This window comes from Asterias amurensis, chromosome 4, assembly GCF_032118995.1.
Source record: "Asterias amurensis chromosome 4, ASM3211899v1".
Taxonomy (NCBI): Eukaryota; Metazoa; Echinodermata; class Asteroidea; order Forcipulatida; family Asteriidae; genus Asterias; species Asterias amurensis.
The window spans coordinates 20,724,182-20,745,415 of record NC_092651.1 but is presented as its reverse complement, the minus strand read 5'-3'; the positions used below and the strand labels follow the sequence as shown (position 1 = coordinate 20,745,415).

The 21,234-nt window shown below is 40.0% G+C and overlaps 1 protein-coding gene across 1 annotated transcript; it reads right to left on the bottom strand.

Moving 5' to 3' along the window:
• Positions 1 to 244: 244 nt before the first annotated feature.
• LOC139936095 (uncharacterized) lies at positions 245 to 21,201 on the bottom strand. Its single transcript, XM_071930814.1, has 15 exons — positions 20,829 to 21,201; positions 18,164 to 19,958; positions 17,090 to 17,205; positions 15,705 to 15,793; positions 13,698 to 13,774; positions 9,109 to 12,887; positions 8,471 to 8,590; positions 7,925 to 8,059; positions 7,210 to 7,472; positions 6,454 to 6,578; positions 5,374 to 5,530; positions 4,770 to 4,946; positions 3,768 to 3,835; positions 3,071 to 3,322; positions 245 to 2,402 (listed from the first exon to the last, which is right to left on the bottom strand). Exons 1-15 carry the CDS (start codon positions 21,079 to 21,081, stop codon positions 2,360 to 2,362), a joined length of 7,449 nt encoding a protein of 2,482 aa, XP_071786915.1. The 5' UTR covers positions 21,082 to 21,201; the 3' UTR covers positions 245 to 2,359.
• Between the last annotated feature and the right edge of the window lie 33 nt (positions 21,202 to 21,234).

Below are 21,234 nucleotides of genomic sequence, written 5' to 3'. Positions count from 1 at the left end.
TAGCGTGGTGAGTTGCTGGCCAATAAGAAGCCACATTTACTTGCATGACGTCACAGAACGTTCGATGCAAATTCGTTACATTTTCTCCCACCAAAATCGTTGGCAAATGTAAAGAAAAACATAAGGCCCCCAAAACGAGTTGGTAAAGGCGCTTCGCAGCTTCGCCGCTCACGGCGAGTCTTTTTTCGTGCGTTACATTTTTGGGGCTGTGCGTGCTATCCGATGTGCTGCGTGCGTCTTGACTAAAGGCTAAGATGTCGTGGGTTCCAATCCCATCTGAGTGGTTCTTTTCCACCTACAGTAATTGGAAAGCCTCAGGTACTGTGCTTATCACTTTAAACACTTTTTTTATCCCTGAATGAATTTTTACACCAATCAAACACTAAGTAGTTTATCAGTTTTTATTAACTTTAATAAAATGTAAGCAAATCTCTAAAAAAAAAAAAAAAAAAAATACCTTGAAACTTCAATTTTGTATCAAGTTGCAGTTAATGACAATTATAACTACTTCCATTGTATACCTGCCAAGCCATGAGAATGAAATACAATTCCATATTCGGGAATTGAACAAAAACATTACCAAAGTGAAACCCCAACGTCTTAGAAATGTCACAAATGGCTTACAGACCCCTTGCATAAAGCAAAATGATACAGAGACGCTGAGCTCATGTGCACCTTTTTACGCACAAAGAACAGCTATCGTCCAATCACTTGCCTCCTTTGACCCCCGTGAGGGCGCTTTTTGACCCCGGTGAGGGCGCTTTTTAAACATTTGACGTCACATGCAGGGGGTCTAGTAAATGTGTGTTTTTCTCCCTCCTATTCCCAAGATTGGTCACATCTTTGATTATAATGTCTTTGCACGTATCTTCAGGACAACAAGTTACAGAGATAATTTTAATCATGCCTTGATTTAAATTTTAATCAAATAAAAATAAAATCATTAAAAGCAGCATTTGTTCTTGCTACCAAAGCTATACTATTTACAAGAATGCACAACTTCTGACAAAATAAGGCACATCTGGGAATAAAATATTTTCAACTTTAAAAAATAACTTGTTCTTTATAATTATCATGAATTTATTTTACAAAGCTGTAATTTGTCTTCCATCAATTTAATACAAAACTATATAAGTTTTCTTAAAATATATTTTTTTTCATAATCAAAATATAATGTCATATTTCCCTCAAATATAAAAACAAAATGGAATTGTTCAGGATTTTCCCAATTGAACAAAACTTAATTAGGAAAATATTTAAATTACTCCCTACTACTATTAAGGAATCATAATATGCAAAAATTTAACAAATTGTGAAAAATTTGCCATGTTTTGTAGTCGCAAGAAAATTTAAGACAGTTATTGCTTTAATGTCAATGTCAGCACCTTCGGAAATCTCTCTTGAAGGTTGGGTTATAGGTTGGTAAAAACTCCAAAAACTTATGACAATAAAAACTATACTTGTTAAGTAGAACTGCAGCTGAAAGTATAAACTATTTTTTCAGAAAGGATTCACTAAGAAGTAATATAGTTTGAAAAAATGTTCACCCCAAAACATTAAGGTTTCAGATTGAAACTTAGAATCTGTGTGTTCACAAGTGAACTTTAAATAGTAGTTGGTTACACATGCATGTTTCATAAAATAAAAAATATTGTACTTGTATCATTTTGAAAGGAAGTTTTGCCACAAAATAAATTTCAATTAGATTAAAAGTTAAAAGTTTTGGCGATATTAACAGGCGTCAAATTTTGTTTTTGAAAGAAATACACAGCTGCATCTGTTATCCTTAAAGATGAACAGTATATATTTAAAAAAAAACTTTATTACTGTAGTGCCAAATTCACCGATAATACTGTCTAGCTGAACTCAATAACATAGGTTTCCCAGGTTTTTCTCTGGTTATTTTTGGCAAATAAGCTTAGAATTTAAACAGTGCATTATTATATTTTGCGCAAAAATAAAAACTCCTCAAAACATTCAATCAATTTCACTTAACGTGTAAGCAAGTGTGTTTGATCATGCGATTGAAAAAAAATAAACAATTCACTCATACAGCACTTTTCACTCAATTCGCAGCAGCTTTTTGCAGAAATCTCTGCGCCAACTCTGCTAAATTGGATCCCAGCTAAAAAGCGTGCCTTTAACTTTAATTGAGTAAGAAGCTGTATAAATATGCATGCCTCGTAGTGAAATTACATGGCAGTTCCAAATGAAGAGGCAAAAATACTTTAATACAAAATTATTTAAGTCGACTAGGCTGCTTCTTATTTACCCGATCTGGCAAACCTACTACCTCTGTGAACTGTGAACATTAATCTGTCTTGAGATGTTACAATATCCTCCGAGAGACTGCAACAGGTCACAGGTTGACCTTAATTAGCCCAGCATTTGCCAAAGTATATCTGGAAGAAGAGAAAGACAAAAATAACAATGTGTAGTGAAATTCAATTACAGCAATCGCATAACATCAGTAAACAGTATTGTCCCAAGGCCCACACTTCATGTATCACAACTTATATATAAAATAACAAACCTGTGAAAATTTAGGCTCAATCGGTCATCGAGGACGGGAGACAATAACGGGAAAACCCACCCTTGTTTCCGCACGTTTCGCCGTGTCATGACATGTGTTTAAAATAAATCCGTTATTCTCGATATCGAAAATTTATAATTGTTTTAATGTTTTCTCAAAAAGTAAAGCTTTTAATGGAATAATATTTTAAGGGAAGTCTTTCACCATTACCTTCTGTAAACCCTGTAAGTTATTTGTAAATCTGTGATTTTTTTTTTTTTTTTTCTGTACCGAAAGGGTCCAATGGCTTTAACAGCTGCCAAGCACATGTCTTATTATCAGTGCTTACATTCAGAGACTGTTGTAACTGTTGTAAATATCAGCTGTGAATAGTCACAATAGACTCTCTACCTTAGCTAGGAAGAGCCAAAAACCAAAGTGCAATAAAAGGAATTTAGTAAACACAAGCAATGTGGATAAAATGATGTTCTGCCAAGGCGGCCCTGTGTGCAGAAATCATATGCTTACTGACTTCACAAAAATAGCCCTTTATCTTACCTGAAGCCTGCCCTCTTTAAGAGATCTGTAACAGCCGGTCTGATGCGAGGAACACCTCCCCTACTATGGTTGCCCTTCCCAGTGATGATGAACATATGCCTGGGAGGGGGCTTGGTTACCGGGGGATGGGGCTGGTGACTGAAGGCTTCAAACTCGGCCTTCTTCTCCTCCAGGACCTTGTTTAGCATGAGTAGGGCTTCGTCAACGTGTAAGCCGTGTAGGTCCAAGGTGTTGTCGCTGAAGAGGGAATTCCTGTCAAGGTTTATAAGGAAGATAGGACGGGAATGTGTGAAACAAAAATACCTTTGGGAATATAGCCACTCACTGTGCCTTAAGGGCCTTGGAACATGAGGCATCTTGGAGGCAACCAACTGCAGTGCATGCTACATGATCACTTTGGTAGCACAGGAGTAATTTGTCGAACAATTTCTTATGATTCTTAAGAAAATTATGTGAACAATCAAATGTGAATTGATTCTCTTTTTGGAACTTGCTGTCTGCAAATTTCCTCATGTGACATGGCTCTCACTGTTTATATTGCTACATGTAGATCAAAGGAATTTCAAAGAAAAACAATAAATCTACACTTTTCACATTCTTCAAAGATACTGTATTTCTAAGCAACAAATCAATTAATTTGATTATATTGGTTTTATCATTAACTACAATTCTTGTTCATAACAAAACCCAATCTTACCTTGAAGTCAAAATGACCTCAGAAGCTCTTTGATTTGCCTCCTTCATTTTCTCTGTATGGAGATGACCCTAAAAGAAAAAGAGATTAACATTTACAAAAAAAAGTGCTTATTACACATTGTTGTAAGGGTAAAAACAAATCAGATTCTTTATCCCAGATGCAAAATTAGCATCTATTAAATCGTTGCGGTACCCTCTGCTAAGACATAGGATTTGATTTGCCTCTAGCCACCAGTCCAGCTCAGTGTTCTAGTGGTAAGACATTTGCTTAACAATGCAACGGTCGTGGGTTCAAATCCCACAAGTGATTTGCCAGTGAATTTTTTTCCACAGAACTCGGGAAAGTACTGAGTATACAGTGCGTCATACAGATCGGTGTGTATGGGTAAAAACAAATTATATTCTTTATCCTTGATGCAAAACTATTATAAATTAAACTGTTGCAGGAACCTGGGGCCAATTTCATAGAGCTGCTTAAGCAAAATATTTGCTTAAGCACGAAAATAGCTCGCTTATTTTTCACATGTTACTGGCCAAAATGTCATGCCATATACATTGCTTGTGACTGATATTTAGCTGTTGTTTACTTAGCATAACAATTGAGTGGAGTCTTGGCTGGTAATCTGATTTTACTAAGCAATGAGTTTTTTGCTCAAGCAAAATTTTGTACTAAAGCAGCTCTATGAAATTGGGCCCTGCTGCTTAGACAAAGGATTCAAACTGCCTAGCTAGCCACCAGGCTAGCCCTTTGGTATTATTGTATATTAAGACATCTACTGTAGCAATGCAAAGGTCTTGGGTTCAAATCCCACCCAAGTGGTTTGCCTCTGTTTTTCTCACATAACTCAGAAAAGTACATTTTATACATTGCTTATTACACATTGGTGTAAGGTGTAAAACAAATATTCCTTTTCCCCTATGCAAAATTAACATTATTTTAAAACAAATTATAATTATCATTGTATGTCTGACTCAACATCCATGATCCCCACGCTGCACCAACCTGCTGTGAGTAGAAGGAAGCCAAGTCTTTAAAGCCTCGTTTATAAGCAGCCGCTGCTTTCTGGAACGCTTCATGGCGTTGTCGATAATGCTGTGTGGCCTCAGCCCGGTAATCTACGTAGTCCGGATTGCTGACAGATTGGAAGCAACTTCCCTCCTGGGAAGCGGAATCGTCGGTCTGGTGAAAAAACATGGCAGAAAGAAAACAGTTGAATGAAAAATCATGTTAGAGATGTGGTGTTGACTGAAAACCAACCACGTTCTCAGAGCTATCAAAGGGACAGAGATAGATAATAACATTGTTTGTCATTAAGACCTTTAGGTTAATCCCTGGCTGCCGCTTACCAGGATCATAAACTTGGGTGTGATTCCTGGCTATACACTGCAAGTAGCAGTTGTATGGCTTCTGACTGGCACCACCGAACAAAGATGACTAAATAGGGAGACCGTCAACATAGTGCTAGATGGCTCAGTTGGTAGAGGGCCAGCGCAATACAAACTTGTGTATGTGTAATTTTTTAAAATTAAGTTATGAAAGGATGCCTTCAACACGGTGACGTCAGACTTGTATCTCAAGCCTGGGACCACCCACAGTGATGACTTACCCCCTCGCTTGACGATGCAAGACTCTCCCTCTCAGCTTGTTCAATCTGTCGTTTCTCCATCAGCTCCAGTGCTTCGTCTGTGTAGACATCCTTGGGTCGGTCCGATGCCGACATGAAGAATGATTTAACCTGCCCAATGGTTGACTCCAACTGAAAACTAAAAGTCAGGATAATCGTATATCTTCATCTTTTCTGTACAGACATTTTTCAGCAGATTTTGATTTTCCTTATTGATAATTGTGTAAGGCCAGTGTCCACACTTGATGTGAACCAACATATGTATACACCAAATAACAAACTTGTGAAAGCCGTTGGAGTCACAAGAAAAAAAGTGGACAAAAAATCCTAAAATATTTTCCAGTTTTCAAACATTGAGTTTTGGAGAATTGCAAGATCAAAACCAATTGCCCTGAGCCAAATTTTATAAGGCTGCTAAGCAGAAAATACTGCTTAGCAAATTTCTTTGATGAGAAAATAATGAGTGGGTCACCAATTGCAACGATGTAAATATTGTGGACTTTAAGCTTGTAAACAGTTTCTGTTAAAGGCAGTGGACACTATTGGTAATTACTCAAAATAATTATCAGCATAAAACCTCACTTGGTAACGAATAATGGGGAGAAGTTGATAGTGTGAAACATTGTGAGAAACGGCTCCCTCTGAAGTGATGTAGTTTTCAAGAAAGAAGTCATTTTCCATGAATTTAATTTTGAGACCTCAAATTTAGAAATTGAGGTCTCGAAATCGAGCATCTGAAAGCACACAACTTCGTATGACGAGGGTGTTTTTTTCTTTCATAGTTATCTCGCAACTCCGACGACCAATCGAGCTCAAATTTTCACAAGTTTGTTATTTTATGCTTATGTTGAGATACAACAAGTGAGAAGACTGGTTTTTGACAATTACCAATAGTGTCCACTGTCTTTAAGCACGATTTCTTTGTGCTTAGCAAGTTTGAATGGTTATAGGCTTTATGAAATTGGGCCCTGGTCTTGGCCTTAGTGCCTCTTCCAAAATTTCCAATAGACTTAAAAAAGTTTTTACTAATGCAAGTGCCCTCTCCAGTCCTGTATGACTTACTTATTGGCCCTGAAGATTTCCTCCAGAGTGTCTCTGTCTATACTCGGGAATTCCTCGAACAGTTTGTCCTTCTTCAGCTTAGTTGCTATGGAAACAGAACCATCACACTCCAGCTTCTCTTCAGTCTGGTTTAAAAAACAAAACAAGAAAACTGTTCTGACGGTTTTCATCTTACACTGAGATTAAAGCAAATCTACTTTCTTCAGAGAAGTTTATTTCTTTATTTGTGGGGTGTTGAGGTGTTTGTTTGCTCGCTTGTTTTAGGGGACTTCCACTTCCCAGTCCAAACCTCAATTTCACTCAGTTTTGAAAAAGAAGGAGAACTTTATTTTATCTGTCTGCTATTGATGACAATAGCAAACACACCAAACGGCTCCTCAAGACATTTTCTGAAAAACATGGTTTACCCATAATACTAATGCAATAGCATCCAGCTCAACCAAGCTAAACTTCAATTTTTATGCAGGGTGCTTGATACAATGACTTCTTTTTCTACAGCAGCGCCCCCACACTCTTTGAGGGTTAACAAACTAACAAACACAATGAGGGCAGTCAGGTTGGCTCAGTGGTTTCTCTCCATGCCTTTCACCTCTGTGCATCCCGGTTCGAGCCCGGACCGGAGCCTTGCTTGTTGATTAGGTTTTTCACTCGCTGCCTGGCTGTGTTATTTCCTCACGTTAATTAAATATTTACCCAGTCAGTTTTCCATGTGGTTTATAAGTTGATATTTAATACAATAATGTAATATGTTGGTACCTCCACATCTTTGCTGAGTTGTGCAGCCAGTTGTTCATCCATGATCTCTTTCAGACTCGTAGTTTCTTGCACCGATTGCCTCGGCAATGTCAGCGGATCAATCATGCCCTTGTTGTCTCCGTACCCAACGAGGTAGCTATTTAGTTTCCTGGCTCTTGTTGGGGAAGCCTTGGACTCTTGGTACTTTGCTGATCGAGCCGTCTGAACTTCAGCCATGTGGTTGATATCTTCTTGCTGCTGCAGCCTGCGAGCGAGTTCTTCATCTACCAAAAGCAAATTTGGAGTTTTAGTGATAGCTCAAACATCTGATGTCACACTTCCAGGCACTTGAATAATGTCAGATACTGAACTTTCGAGCCTGCTGTTGCCTGCTACATGTACATCTACCGTCAACTTATATTTGGTTTTTGGTAACACCATGTGTATTATCTACTTGCTTGGTAGATCATGTTCTTTTAAGAAATTGTCTTGCAATGTATTCTACTATACTGCGGAGTAAATTTTTCCAAATTTGGAAGACTTCTCTACTACGATGGAGTAGATTTTCAGATTTTGGGAGACTTCTCAGTTCTGAATAGAACTGTCCTACTCATTAACTACTACCTGAGCAGAAGAAAGGAAATCGGCCGGGACTACTACTTTTGCTTGGTGGATGCATACAAATAATATAACAAGCTTTCTGCACACTTTTCCTACTGTTTTCATTGAGCTTTACCTGCTTTAATCATGGAATCCACTTCTTCTTCTTCTTGCTCAAATCTCGTCGTCAAAGTCCGAGCCCACAAACTATGTAGCTGCTTGGCAAGGTCGTAGTCCACATGAACCTGCAAGTCTTCTGCTGGAAGACCATCTGAAACCAAAGTTATACTTCATTTTAAGGTAAAAATATTGCATTTTAGGCCTATATTTTTTTTTCCTGGAGGCAATAGTTACAATTTTCGTTTCCAATGCATTGAGAATTCTTTAATCTCTTATAACCATTGTGCATTTTCTGAGAACTGAGAAACCCTGGGGCCAATTTCATAGAGCTGTTCAGCACAAAAATTTGCTTAGCATGAAATTTCTTCCTTGATAAAAACAGGATTACCAACAAAATTTCCATTTGTTGCATATTGCTTGTTACTGGTATTCAGCTGATGTTTGCTCATCCTGAAAATCATGTGGAAATTTGATTGGTAATCCTGTTTTTTATCGAGGCAGAAATTTCATGCTAAGCAAATTTTTGTGCTTAGCAGCTCTATGAAATTGGGCCCAGGTTTACCTGGGAGGAGATAGAAGCCAGCAGAGCCAAACATCTCCTGAAGTTGAAGGGCAAAGGCTGGGTCCAGTTGTAGCATCAGCCCCTCCTTCAAATTAGACAACTCTTTTGTTTTCGTTCGTGCTGCATGTGCCGAGGAGGAAAGGAGAAGCAGAATCAATATTTGCATGAATGACATTTTTGAGATGGAATCAAGGAGAGGGATGTTGTATATTTGTTTGAGGTAACACCATGTGTATAAATTTTTGCTTGGTAGATTATGTTCTTTTGAGAACTTGCTATATATACTGCCGTGAAGTAGATTTTTTTCGGATTAGGGGGACTTATCTGTTCTGAAAAGAACTCTCTTGCTTATTAACTAATATCAGGATGGAAGGTATAGGAAATCAACAGGAACTACTACTTTCGCTTAGTGGGGTCAAGGGGGCTTCTTGTTATTAACTTCACTCCTGCAGAGTGAGTTCTTAATTAGTCTCAACATTTCCGATTAACTTGCTCTAGTTATCGTCAGGAGAGGGGTGTTGCAAGAAATAGTTTTGAAGATGAACTGAACATTGGGGACCAAAATATAAAAGAATCAGTTGATGAAAAAATGAAGAGCAATGAATATAAAAGAGGAAAAGAGATAAAAGAGCACTTACCCTGCATGGTGATGTCTGCTTTCTCTTCAGTCATCACTTCTCCATCTTCCATCTCTCCACTTTCCCCTTGCCTCGTCATCGTCTGCTCTGGGCGTGGTACGCGAAACTCCTCCTCTCCTTGCTGCTTCCAAGACAACTGGACCCCTCCTGCTGCCTCAAGCATGTCTCGCCTCAGAGAAGTGGAGTCTTGTTTCATCCTTGCCCGCAGATTGTCAACTTCATCCGCCTTGTCTCTCTTAGGTTTACTGTGGGATTTCATTGATGCACTGCGAGAGGGTGTTTTTGGCCTGACAACTTGCTCTCTCCTCGGTTCCGGGGTGGCTCCTTTAGACTCAGCAACCCTTTGAGATCCTCCTTTGTTTGCCTCCTCAAGCTTGATTTCTGCAGCTGCTAAGGTTGAACTTGTATCATCTGAATGTGTGTTGGGACGTTGATTTTCAACGAGAGGAGATGCAGTTTTTGGGTCAGGTTCTTCTTGAGTACAGCCCTCAAGAAGTTTTCCATCCTCAACGTTATCCTTGTTTTCATTGAGGAGGGTTTCAGGGTGTGGGTCTCTATTTGCAGTAATCTTTTGTTTATCTTCGAGCCTCTCATCTGTAGGAGAGGAGTCCTTTGGAGTCTGCTTTTCTTCTTGAGGAATATCCAACTTCTGTGAGGCATTTGTGTCTTCTTGCTGGGCCACTTTTGGAGGCCCTTCCACTTCACTAAAAGAATCTTGCTCCACTTCAGCAAATTCAACAGCCAAGTTTCTTGGGTCCAACTCTCGCAACAAATTGTTGATTCGACTGGAATGCTGTGGTGAATCTAATGTAGCATTCTGTGATTTGTTGACACTGGTGGAAGTTTCTTGTTTGCATGGGGAACTAGTAGCAGACCCTACATCTCCGGTGCTTATGCTTTTTAGAATGTCATCAACAACTGAGATCATACTAGAGGCCAGGTTTTGAGTGAGTCGATTGGGACTGAACTGATCTTTTGATTGCTTTTCGACAAGCTTGGCATCTTTGTCTTGATTTCTTGCCATCCCAGATTGTGTTGAGTCGTCTCGTGGAGAGTTTTGAGAAGCACAAGTTTTATTTGAATGTTGCTTTGCTAGCGGGCTCCTCTCACTGTTGCTAAAGTCATCAAGAAGTATATTTGTGACCCATTCAAGATCTCCTTCACATCTTGACAAGATGTCTTCAAGATCAACTTGTGGAACGGTCGGGAAGAGTGCCCTGAGTTTCTCTAAGTTGTCACTGGTATTATTTTCCTGGTCAGTCATTGTACTCTTATGGAGTTTAAACGACGATGGAATTGGAGATTTATTTTGAGGTGAACTTGATGAGGACAAATCAAGAGTGCTTTCCTCTGATGTTGTAATATCTCTCTTCTTGGCAAGTTGCCTTGCCTGTCCGGAAACCACTCTTAAACCCTTCTTTTCCACATCATTTTCAGATATTTCCCCCGATGATAACCTTTGTAAGCATGAGAAGTCAGCAGGAAGGGTGTTTGTTCCTGCCTCAGTAAAAGAGATTCCCTCGGCCGAAGAGCTTCTTAGTTTCTCTGGAGTTAGTCTCCCTACATCACTTCCACTTGCATCAGCTAGTTCTGACCAGTCCACTTTTCCAGGGGAGAGCTTAGGAAACACTGCTGCCATTTTTGTTCCTTTTGTTGACTTTGAGCGACGCAGTTTCTTTTTCTCTAGAAAATTCAAAACTGCGGTCTTGTCTTGACTTGAAGGCGATATTAAAGGGCTAGGGCTTTGGCTTCTTGGGGTCGAGCACGGTGAGGGGGTTAGTGGAGTTAAAACTGGGTGTTTTTCACTGTTGGGGTGATGGAGGAATGATGGGCTGGTTGTTGTCAGAGCATGCGGACTGCTGCTTACTTTGCCATCTTGATTAGACACTTTTACATTGTTACTGTTTATGTCATTGATTGATGGAACAGCATTGCTACTTGAAGGAGTTGCTGTGATTTTGTTATCTTCCACAGACCCTTGGCTCATTTTTCTCATCTCGTTAGAGGAATTAATTTGAATCTCTTGACTCAAAGTTGCGATGCCTTCTTGGGTATGTGGAAATATTTTGTCCGTTTGTTTTAAGTTTGAATGACCAGTAAGAATGTCAGTTTCACGAGCAGAAATTTCATCTTTGATGTCATCCTTTTTACAAGTTTCCTGTTTTTCAATATTTGTTAGATCATGGGACAGGATTGAAGCTGCATCTTTTATTTCATTCATCATCAACGAAAAGTCCTCCTCTTCGGTTTTATCATCTTGCTCGTTCAGGCCATCGTGAGGTTGAGTAAGCTCTTCACTAGCTCCAAGAAAGTTTCCAGGGGACACCTTTGACTTGTCAATATTTTCTTGATGCTCAATTTCTGTCAGTTCGTGAGACAGGACAGACGCTGCATCTGCAACTTCCGTCATAACAGCTGAGAAATCATCTTGGTCTTCAGTCCTTTCTGATATGGCACTCGAGCCATCCTGCAGCTGAGGTTGTGAATTGCAAGGATCAGGCAACCCTCCTTGAGAAAAAGCCATCCTTGCTGCCTCATCACCTACAAGACGATCTTGTCTGATGTCAGCAGGAGCCTCACCGGGGTTCTGCTGTGAGCCGAATGTCTTACATGAAACACCACTGTCAGTTGTTTCTGTTGTGAAATCTTCAAAGTTTCTTCCTCTTCGAAACTCTTGATTCTGCTCATTCACATCTCCATCTGCAAATTGAGCTGAAGGTTCTGGCAAATGAATTACGAAATTTTCAGAACCATAACTGCTCACCCCTGTTTCCACTCCAGTTGCCTCCTCATGCAAAGCTCCTTGATGTAAAATCGGGCTCGATGAAGACTGGTTGATTGGTGGCACGTAAGAACCTTGTGCTGAAGGCTCTGGTAGATGTATTACAAAATTGTGCGAACTATAACTGGTCACCCCTGTTTCAACTCCAGTTGCCTCGTCATGCAAAGCTTGATGTGAAATCGGGCTCGATGAGGAATGTTTTGCTTCTGGCACATAAGACCCTTGTGTGATTGAACTGATCACCGCCTCCAAATCATCATCCCCGACGCTCTCTAGTCTTTCTTCTCCTTTGCCGGCACCCTCTTGAGTTTTCTTATCAGGAGTAGTATAAGTCGTCTCAGAAATGTACTTCACCATGGCAATAATGTCATCATCTTCTTCAAGATTGTTGCTTATTTTGGTACGAATATTCACTTTGTTTGGCGAATGAGTTGCTTCAGGATCTTCTCCGCCCGTGACCTCAACAAGTTGCTCCTCATTTTTCATTTTAGCGTCTTCTTTTTTGTCCTCCGTCTGTGGGGCTATCGTCGAGCCAGTCCCTCTCGACTCCATCTCAGCCCCCTGTGATGCATCACAGGTTATCGACTCCGTGAATGTATCAAGATTATTATCCTCGTCGGACACAAACATCTCGTCTTCACTCAGGCTTTCCTCTTGCTCCTTTGAGTCTCTGGAAACTGCAACAGAGTCTCCAACTGTCCGTCTGGATCCCTCATGGACGTCTTCCTGTTTATCTTTAAGACCCTCTTCATCATCCTCATCATTTCTCCTCATCTTCCGGCTTTCTCCAGCATCCTCGACTTTTAAATTGCCTCTTTCTATCTTAAGATCCTTCCCTTTCTTGTTCGTGGACGGATGTTTGTCGTTGTCTTGGTCTTGTTGAGGTTTTCTCTTCTTTGGTTTGGACGAGCCAAGAATATTTTCAACGGTGACGTTCTTCTCAAACCGCTCTATCATCACTCTTATTCTGTCCCTTGGAACATTGTGCGTGTTGTACCTGTTGAGTTTTAATAATTGAAAAAAAAATTAATTAACTAAACTGAATGATTGGGCTGAAAACAACTGTCCATTGGCTTCGAAGTGAAACAGTTTTAAAAAAGGTTTGTTTAGAGGTGCTCATAAAAACTTTGCATGCTAATAAGAATTGGCGGCTGTGTCTATGGCTACGACTGTTGCTAAGGGTGTTGCTAAGGATATCGTTTACTTCAACGCACAATGATGCAGAAATCCAGCCCTAGCTGTAAGAAGATACAATTTCATATGTTATGGGTTATAAGTCTAGCTTTATTCTAGATAATGAGAATCGACCGATACATGCGGGCGGCCATGTTATTAGGTGAAACAATGCAATATGGGAAGTCAGTATTTGGTGAAACAATGCAATATGGGAAGTCAGTTTGCTTATGGCATACTGCTACATCCTCTCTCCTAAGTTTTGTTTCAGTACTTAAATAAACAAACAGCTTTGGATACAAAGTGAATACACGAGCCATAACCACCAATTCAGAAATGGCCTTACTTCGCACAACGTTTCAACGGGAGTTAGAATTTCTTATTTTCGTTCTAGGGGATAGTAATAATAGTAATAAATAGTAACATATCATAGCTATGGATTTAGATTCTGCTACAATCAAGTAAAACTAACCAACAACAATGTTTTTTATTATATGATTTTGGTAAACATGTGTTTGAACTTCACAACTTCATAACAATTTCAATCGGGTAGTAAATGGAGGATGGTAAAAGTTGGCAACACTCCTGAAAAAAAAGTAATAAGATAAAAAAGAGAGACAATGATCATACTCACTTGAACAGTTTGCCTATCTTGAATTTCCATGGCGTTGTGGGCTCACGAAACACAACTGAGTAGTTGTGGTTGATTGCCTGTTCAAACAAAAATAGCTTGTTGTCATTTACACAGATTATCCACATTGATAGCTCACCATAATGCCTCAAAATTCATAATTTGTATCCTTATAGAAGTAAGATTCATCCCATATTGAGCCTTATTGACCCCATATTGACCCTTATTGACCTCATATTGACCCTTATTGACCTCATATTGACCCCTTACGCCAATATCACACGCAGCTACTGTCTGCTGGGCATGCTCTTTTTTGAATCAAATTCATTCAGTCAATGGTTTATTAAAATTCTATTAAATTCGCTGCCAGCAGCAGAATTACATGAACAGTTACATAGTTAAAAATTTGGAGTAAAACATTACATTACTATTTAAAATTGCCTAAATCTTACACGGAAAAAACTGAGAGGGAGAAGTACTGTACACTCCTATAGGGAGGAGAACAGTTACTTAAAATTAATTAATTAAACATATGAGTAAAACATTACAATCAAAATTAAAATGGCGTATAAACTATTACACTCAAAAACGGAGATTATTTAGAAAACAGTTCACTCTCAATGGGAGGGATTTAAAGTCAATCCAAAGGACCGCAGTCAGGGACCAATCCACTTCATGCACCAAAATAAAACAGTGGCACTGAAAAATTAAATGTTTACCCCTAAATCAAAAATGGACCGGTCTCCAACTACAATCCCCCAGACCAATCTTTTAATAAAAGCATGGCAAGAATATATACAACACAAACATCAACCTCCAAAAGCTTTCACGTAGGGAGTAACAAAAACAAATGCAAACAAAACAAATACTAGGCCAAATTGAAGTAAACAAAAAATAAAAAGCTGATTAAGACAATCATTTAAAATCAAATATGGCACGAAAACAAAAATAGATACAAATTGCATGCGCATTGCATCCAAATACTACATGTCCTAAAATGCGCTCGCCAGTATATAGCACACAAGGCACTGCCGACCAAAAAGGCACAACGGATACGCTGACAGTTACATCCTGGCAGTCATCGGGGAAAATATCAGTACAGGATACTCAAAAATGTCTATACATGAAAATGGGGCATAATGGAGAACCACTGAATTTATTTAAAAGCCACAACCACACAGTGGCCTTGCTTTTGTTGAACCAACATTTTGCAACAGTATGAATAATTTAAAATTTGTGAACAATCACCATGGCGACCTAGTCCTGGTGTGTTTATTTAGCAAGTCAGACGCAAATAAAGTACAGTCTACTGAGATCAATATTCTCATAATCAGAGACTAAGTTTTGTTGTTTGAAATTATCTAACATTAACCACGTCTTTCTGGCTACATGCCACCTTTATACGTTGGAACTATTACAAAATGAAGTGTTCATGTTTGCTAAAAGAGTTCCAAGGGAAAATTATTGAGTGACTCACAAACTGATTTGAATAGGGATCTTTGCCCTTATGTTAAAGGGGCTGTGTCGTCATGTGATGCAGGCCTATGACTGTACACGGAGTTGTAAACTCTGAAGCCTGGGGCCTTTCTCAAACCACGGCTTGGGCTCCGGCTCAGGCTTAGGCTCCGCGTGCTGTGTACGCAGCTTGCATTTAACCTGCATTTTGGAGCAGCGCGTATTACACGGATATCAGCCTGAGCTGGAGCCCAAGCCGAGCTTTGAGAAATGGCCCTGGTTCATACTTCCTGCTAATGTGAAAGAAGGGTTGACGTCACATATTAGTACCAAATAATTCGCAGCAAATATGAACTGGGCTTTACCCAGTTAAATCAGGCACGCTCTCCATAGAAATGATACAGAAGAAGGGTGAGCGTGTGCAGCAATTGAGTAAGCGTTTATAATTCCATGTACAGTCAAGGGCCTGCTTTGGTAATGACGACCCAGCCCATTGGCCCCATTCAATTTAATATCTTTAAATTCTTGATATTTTTGGGCCAAACAGTATCTTACCATGACAACGTAGGGCTTCATCGTCCAGCGTTCAATATTGGTGTTATCAATGACTATTGGTGTAACCCCTGAAGTCATCGCCTCCTGGCCTGCAAAATAACAGAAACCAATATTAATTAGAAAAGAGGAAGATAAATTTAGATCTTTGTTATCCCAAGCAAGACATCCACTGTCATTCCCATCAATAATGCCACGTACAATTCTCAGGTAACTCAAGTTCAACAATATCGGAAAGTTTTGGAATGATTTTTGTGACTTAATGCCAGTGACTTCAGGATGACTGAGGTCCATTTTTTGGGTACTCATACTTGTACACGGCTAGCAAATTCGGATGTGTATTTTACATCTATTAAATTGCTACGTACCTGCAGCCGCTGCTAAAATATAGAATTCAAAATGCCTCTAATAATATTAATAATAATAACGACAACGACAACGACAACGACAACGACAACGACAACAATAATAATAATAATAATAATAATAATAATAATAATAATAATAATAATAATAATAATAATAATAATAATAATAATAATAATAATAATAATAATAATAATAATAATAATAATAATAATAATAATAATAATAATAATAATAATAATATTAATAATAATAATAATAATAATAATAATAATAATATAGAACACTTAATAGAGCGCCGGTATCCGCCTCAGGAAGGCGTTCATGGCACTTGAGGAGAGAAAGACAAATTAGGACTGAGGATTGTGTGAGTTTGCTTGTTTGAACAGGTGAGATTTTAAGTTTGTCTTGAATGTTGTGATAGATGGAGATGATTTGACAGTCAGTGGGAGTTGGTTCCACACCCAGGGCTGATGCTACAGAAAATGACCTATTGTCCCAAAGAGTGGAAGTTCTGGGCTGATGAAGCATCATGAGCTCATTAGAACGCAGTCCGGTGTGTGCTGAGGTGTATGGGTGGATGAGGTTGATGAGGTATTCTGGAGCATTCATTTGAAAATGAATAGGGCAAGTTTGTACTGAATCCTGTGTGATATTGGCAGCCAGTGGAGATCCTGTAATACAACAGGAGTGATGCGGGAATATTTACTGGTGAGAGAAACTAGTCTGGCAGCGATGTTTTGTAGACGCTGCAGACGTTTTAGTCGAGTTCTCTTGATGTCACAAAGCAGTGAATTGCCCATGTCAGTGGTCTAGTAGTAAAGTGGCATGTTGTTGAATGGCAAAGGTCATGGGTTCGAGTCCCACCCAAACAATGTGCCTGTGGATTTTTATTAGACAGGACTCATGGAAAGTACCGACTATAAAGTGCTTGACACACATTAGTGTATAGATACATACAAATAATCTTCTTTATCCCAGGTGCAAATTTAACATCTATTTAAAAAAACCTTCTGTCTTACATTTTTGATGACTCCAGTCATGTGCATCAGACAGCTTGGTCACATCAAACTTGTATCTACCCCCAGTCACAAAGAAGTCATCTGTACTCAAGATCATGCCTTCACCAACCAACTTCCTGTGAAGAAAAAAGAAAGAAATGAAACTGTCAAACATAAGGTTTTTTGAGGATTAAAACCCACCTTTACCACAAACCATAAGATCCTCACCAACAGTTTCAAACGCAATCCTAAAACATATCTACTCTAGTGTAAAATCGCTATAGTTGTTTTTGTTAATTTGTGAAGCGCAGTGATACTCTTTGAAATTGGGCTACGTAAGAACTGCTTTTACTATTATAGTATGTACCCTTGGTCAAGCGCCGATCTAGGGTAAATCTTTAAAGGGATGCTGCAGTGAATTAAAATAAACAGATTTTGCTGTCATTTATTTCTGATATATGTATTGAACCTCAATAAAATGTGTTTTGTTTTTTCCCCGACATATCTCACGTGCGTAATTAGCAAATAAGTCATGCCCCCCCCCTTTTGTGGATTGTTACCGCCCCCTACCATCGACGTCACATCGGGAATTCAAACATATCGTCGGCAAAAAGAGTCTGGTCCCTAACTACACGCACCTATGTAACAGGCCACACAGTGCACACGTCTCTATATGTACGCAGCCAGGGGGCCCGACGGCTCGGGTTCCCGACATGACGTCACATTTATGCCCCTTTTAAGGGCGGGGTGGGTTCCCCTAATCTCTTGAAAACCATTTTAAGAATACTTGCACATTTAATAAAAAATAAAATTAAATATTTCAGGTTTAAAAAGTCATGTTTAATCGTTTAAATTATAAAAAAAACACTGCAGCCACCCTTTAAGGGGGCACAAGATGGTATTCCTTTTTTTTGCATTGGGGGGGGGGGGATTTGAATGGTCAGAAAGTAGGATTAACTGTGTACTGTTCAGGCATATACCACAATCTATCAATTCAGGCTGGCACATAGTTTTTCATTTAAAACAATAGTGGATGGTATGGAATGCTAAGACAGTTATTGTTTTATAAAATTACAATAATCTAGACAATGTTACCTTGCGAGTGTGCTCTTCCCACTCCCAGGGCAACCCCTCATCAAACACAGCACATTACCCCGTGGTAGTGAATCGACCTGTTCTTCCGAGTCTCTCTTTCTGCTGTTTCCTTGGTCCACTTGAGCATACTTTGGGTGGTCACCTATTGGCCATTTTGGAGGTTGTTGGGACACGCCCTCGTGAGATGGATTTGTTGGGAATGATTGAGGACGTACTCCAGCTTGGAATTGTTGAGTTGGATTTTGGGAGAATCCTTGATTCTGCAGCCATGATGGTACTAATGAAGAAGAGTTCGGTTGGTTTTGATCTCTTCCAGTGGGCTGATGAGACTGGAATGGCTGTGTTAAGGGTGGTGGGTAATTCGGGAAGGCACCAGCTTGGAACGGCTCAACCCCTCGAGGATTCCATTTCTTCGTGAAGAAAGGCTTGCCATCTTGAGGTCTGACATGTCTCTGCAGCATGGAGGCCCTGCCTGCTGGCCGGGGCATTGGCCGAGGCATCCTGTTCTGGTGCCGAGGTGGAAGTCTAGAGTGTTGGAAGCTAGACAGTGGAAACTGGGGTCTCATTTGCGGTGCCTGCTGCCTGTGGTCACCGGTAAAAGCTGTTGGGACAAAAGCCGAGGTGTTTGCATCAAGGTTGATTTTCGGTTTATCTGGCCATCCTTCCATTCTGAATTGTGTAGATTGATGATCGTCTGCCCTGAATTCAGAGCTTGGACTCTGTGCCGATGTTCTTGGAGATGATTCTCTTCCCATTGTTGTCACAAGTGGAATGGCAGAACTTGCAGTCGTAGAGGAAGGATCAATAAACTTTTCATCCTGCCCAAGTTGATGTTCAGTTACAATTGTCTCAATTCCCTCCGTTGATTTGTCTGACAACTTCTTGTTAAGAGTTTCTGGATCATCTGAAGGCGTGTTCACGGGATTGTAGGCAGGACCTGAAGCGGAAGGACCTGAAGCAGCATGGACTGAAGTAGCAGGACGTGAAGCGGTAGGACCTGAAGTAGCAGGACCTGAAGCAGTAGGACCTGAAGTGGCAGGACCTGAAGCAGCAGGACCTGAAGCGGTAGGACCTGAAGTAGCAGGACCTGAAGCAGCAGGACCTGAAGCGGAAGGACCTGAAGCAGCATGATCTGAAGCAGCAGGACCTGAAGCAGCAGGACCCAAGGTGGCAGGACCTGAAGCAGCAGGACCTACAAAGGCAGAACCCGTAGAAGAGCCTTGGAGATCTGGCTCAGAATACTCAAGTGCTTCCGAAACCTCTCCATCCAAAACAGGTTTACTGTCCTTGATCCTTAAGTCTGTTAAATGACTCTGTGCAGCTATTTGCAAACTGCTCCTATCGACTGTGTGTGCCCCGCGAGGACCTGTGTAAGGAAGGATGTTCAAGTTGAGAGGTGGGGTCAGTGTCCTCTGTGTCTGTGACTGAGGGTCATTACCACCAGCGGCAAACAATAATTCCTCTTGATAGGCTTCTTCTCCTGCATTTTCCGGAGGGTCTCTAACTGCTTCCATCGTAGGGATGTAGACATCTCCGAATTGTGACAGTCCGTACATGCCCTCCTCGGCATACTTTTCAGAGGTCGGTGTCCTCTGTGTCTGTTGTTGAGGGTCATTACCAGCGGCAAAATGTAATTCCTCCTCATAAGCATCTTCAACTGAGTTTTCTGGAGAGTCTCCTTCAGCTTCCATCTTAGGGATGTAGACATCTTGGAATCCTGATCGTCTGAACATGCCAGCCTCAAAGGAAGAAGTTTGATCCACAAGTTTGAAGAGTGTTTCCAAAGCTGCTTCCACTAAAAAAAGAAAGTCAGAGAAAGGGTTCATTGAATCTTGGTAATAAATGTCAGGATACACTTTTGGTTTACAACGACTTACCTTAAATTATTTTCTTGCAACTTCGATGACAAATTGAGCCCAAATTTTCACAGGTATGTTAATCTAAGCATATTGGGATACAACAAGTGAGGATGGCCTGGGGCCCACTTCAAACGAGATCTCAAAACATTGTTTGTTTTGCTACCAAATAAAGTTACAAATTTGCGTCGTGTGGAATTAATCTGCTATTGCCACAACCAGGATCAAAGCCTCGTCCAAAAATCACCCAACCCCGTTTTAGAATCGCCAAAATCATTTGTGTGATATGATTTATGACGCTTTGACAATTGTAAAAAGTGTACCCAGCCTTTTTCGTCTTATTTATTTAGATTAACCCTTCTGACAGTGTTACACTACAGAGAAAAGTTTCTGTGTGAAGCCACCACTTATTCATTCGATATGAAATATTCTATAGTATCTAATTTACCTCAATGAGATATCTCTTTTTCTAAAAATGAGTGAAAAAGTGGTGGCGCCATACGGAAAGTTATCCCACTACAGTCCCAAATCCTTCTACTATCAATTGTCATTGTGTATATCCATCCAATTGCTATAAAATGAAGGATTCCGAACAGAATGAATGGAATGTGATTACGAACTTCAATGATCACTATCTATGATCGGAGCTTTTTCCAGGTAAGATAGGAGGAATGGTCAGGTGGTCTTACTTTTTACATTTCTAACTTTTGTTTTCTTTTTCCTTTTTTGAATAGTAAAACACACATCAAACTAAAAACTACTCATAAATAAGTCATCATAAAACAATCCAGAATCCCATGATTTATTACCCTTGAATTCACAATCATTCATGATCATGTGAACCACAACAGGATCCAGCTTCCCTTCAAACATATCCTGCAGATATCGAAGTTCCTGGGTCCTTGTCTCCGCTTCGGACTCCTCGTCTCCACCGCCAATTCCGTGAGCGATCATACCGGGCTGACGGTCCGATTTCCCCACTGATGATCGGTTGGATTGCTGGCTATTTCGGCTGCTGGCCTCGTCGCGATCACCAGGTTTGGACTTCTTTTTCTTTGGCATTGCCAACGCTGTGATCGCTCTCTCTAGTCTGAGTATAACGTTATACCAAAATAACTGGCATTGCCACGGATGGTAATTTCCCCTTTTTCCAGAGGAGGTTTACATCATCATTGACCCCTACCCGAGTGACCTTCTTGGGATGCCCGATGTTTT

What these genes read in the sequence shown, in the direction of transcription:
- LOC139936095 (XM_071930814.1), bottom strand. Translation starts at nt 21,081, where the DNA reads ATGCCAAAGAAAAAGAAGTCCAAACCTGGTGATCGCGACGAGGCCAGC. An exon ending in AAGATAGGCAAACTGTTCAA is followed by an intron (nt 12,888 to 13,697) that starts GTGAGTATGATC and finishes AAAACTCAACAG; the next exon opens with GTACAACACGCACAATGTTC. An exon ending in TGGCTTCTATCTCCTCCCAG is followed by an intron (nt 8,060 to 8,470) that starts GTAAACCTGGGC and finishes CTTTGGTTTCAG; the next exon opens with ATGGTCTTCCAGCAGAAGAC.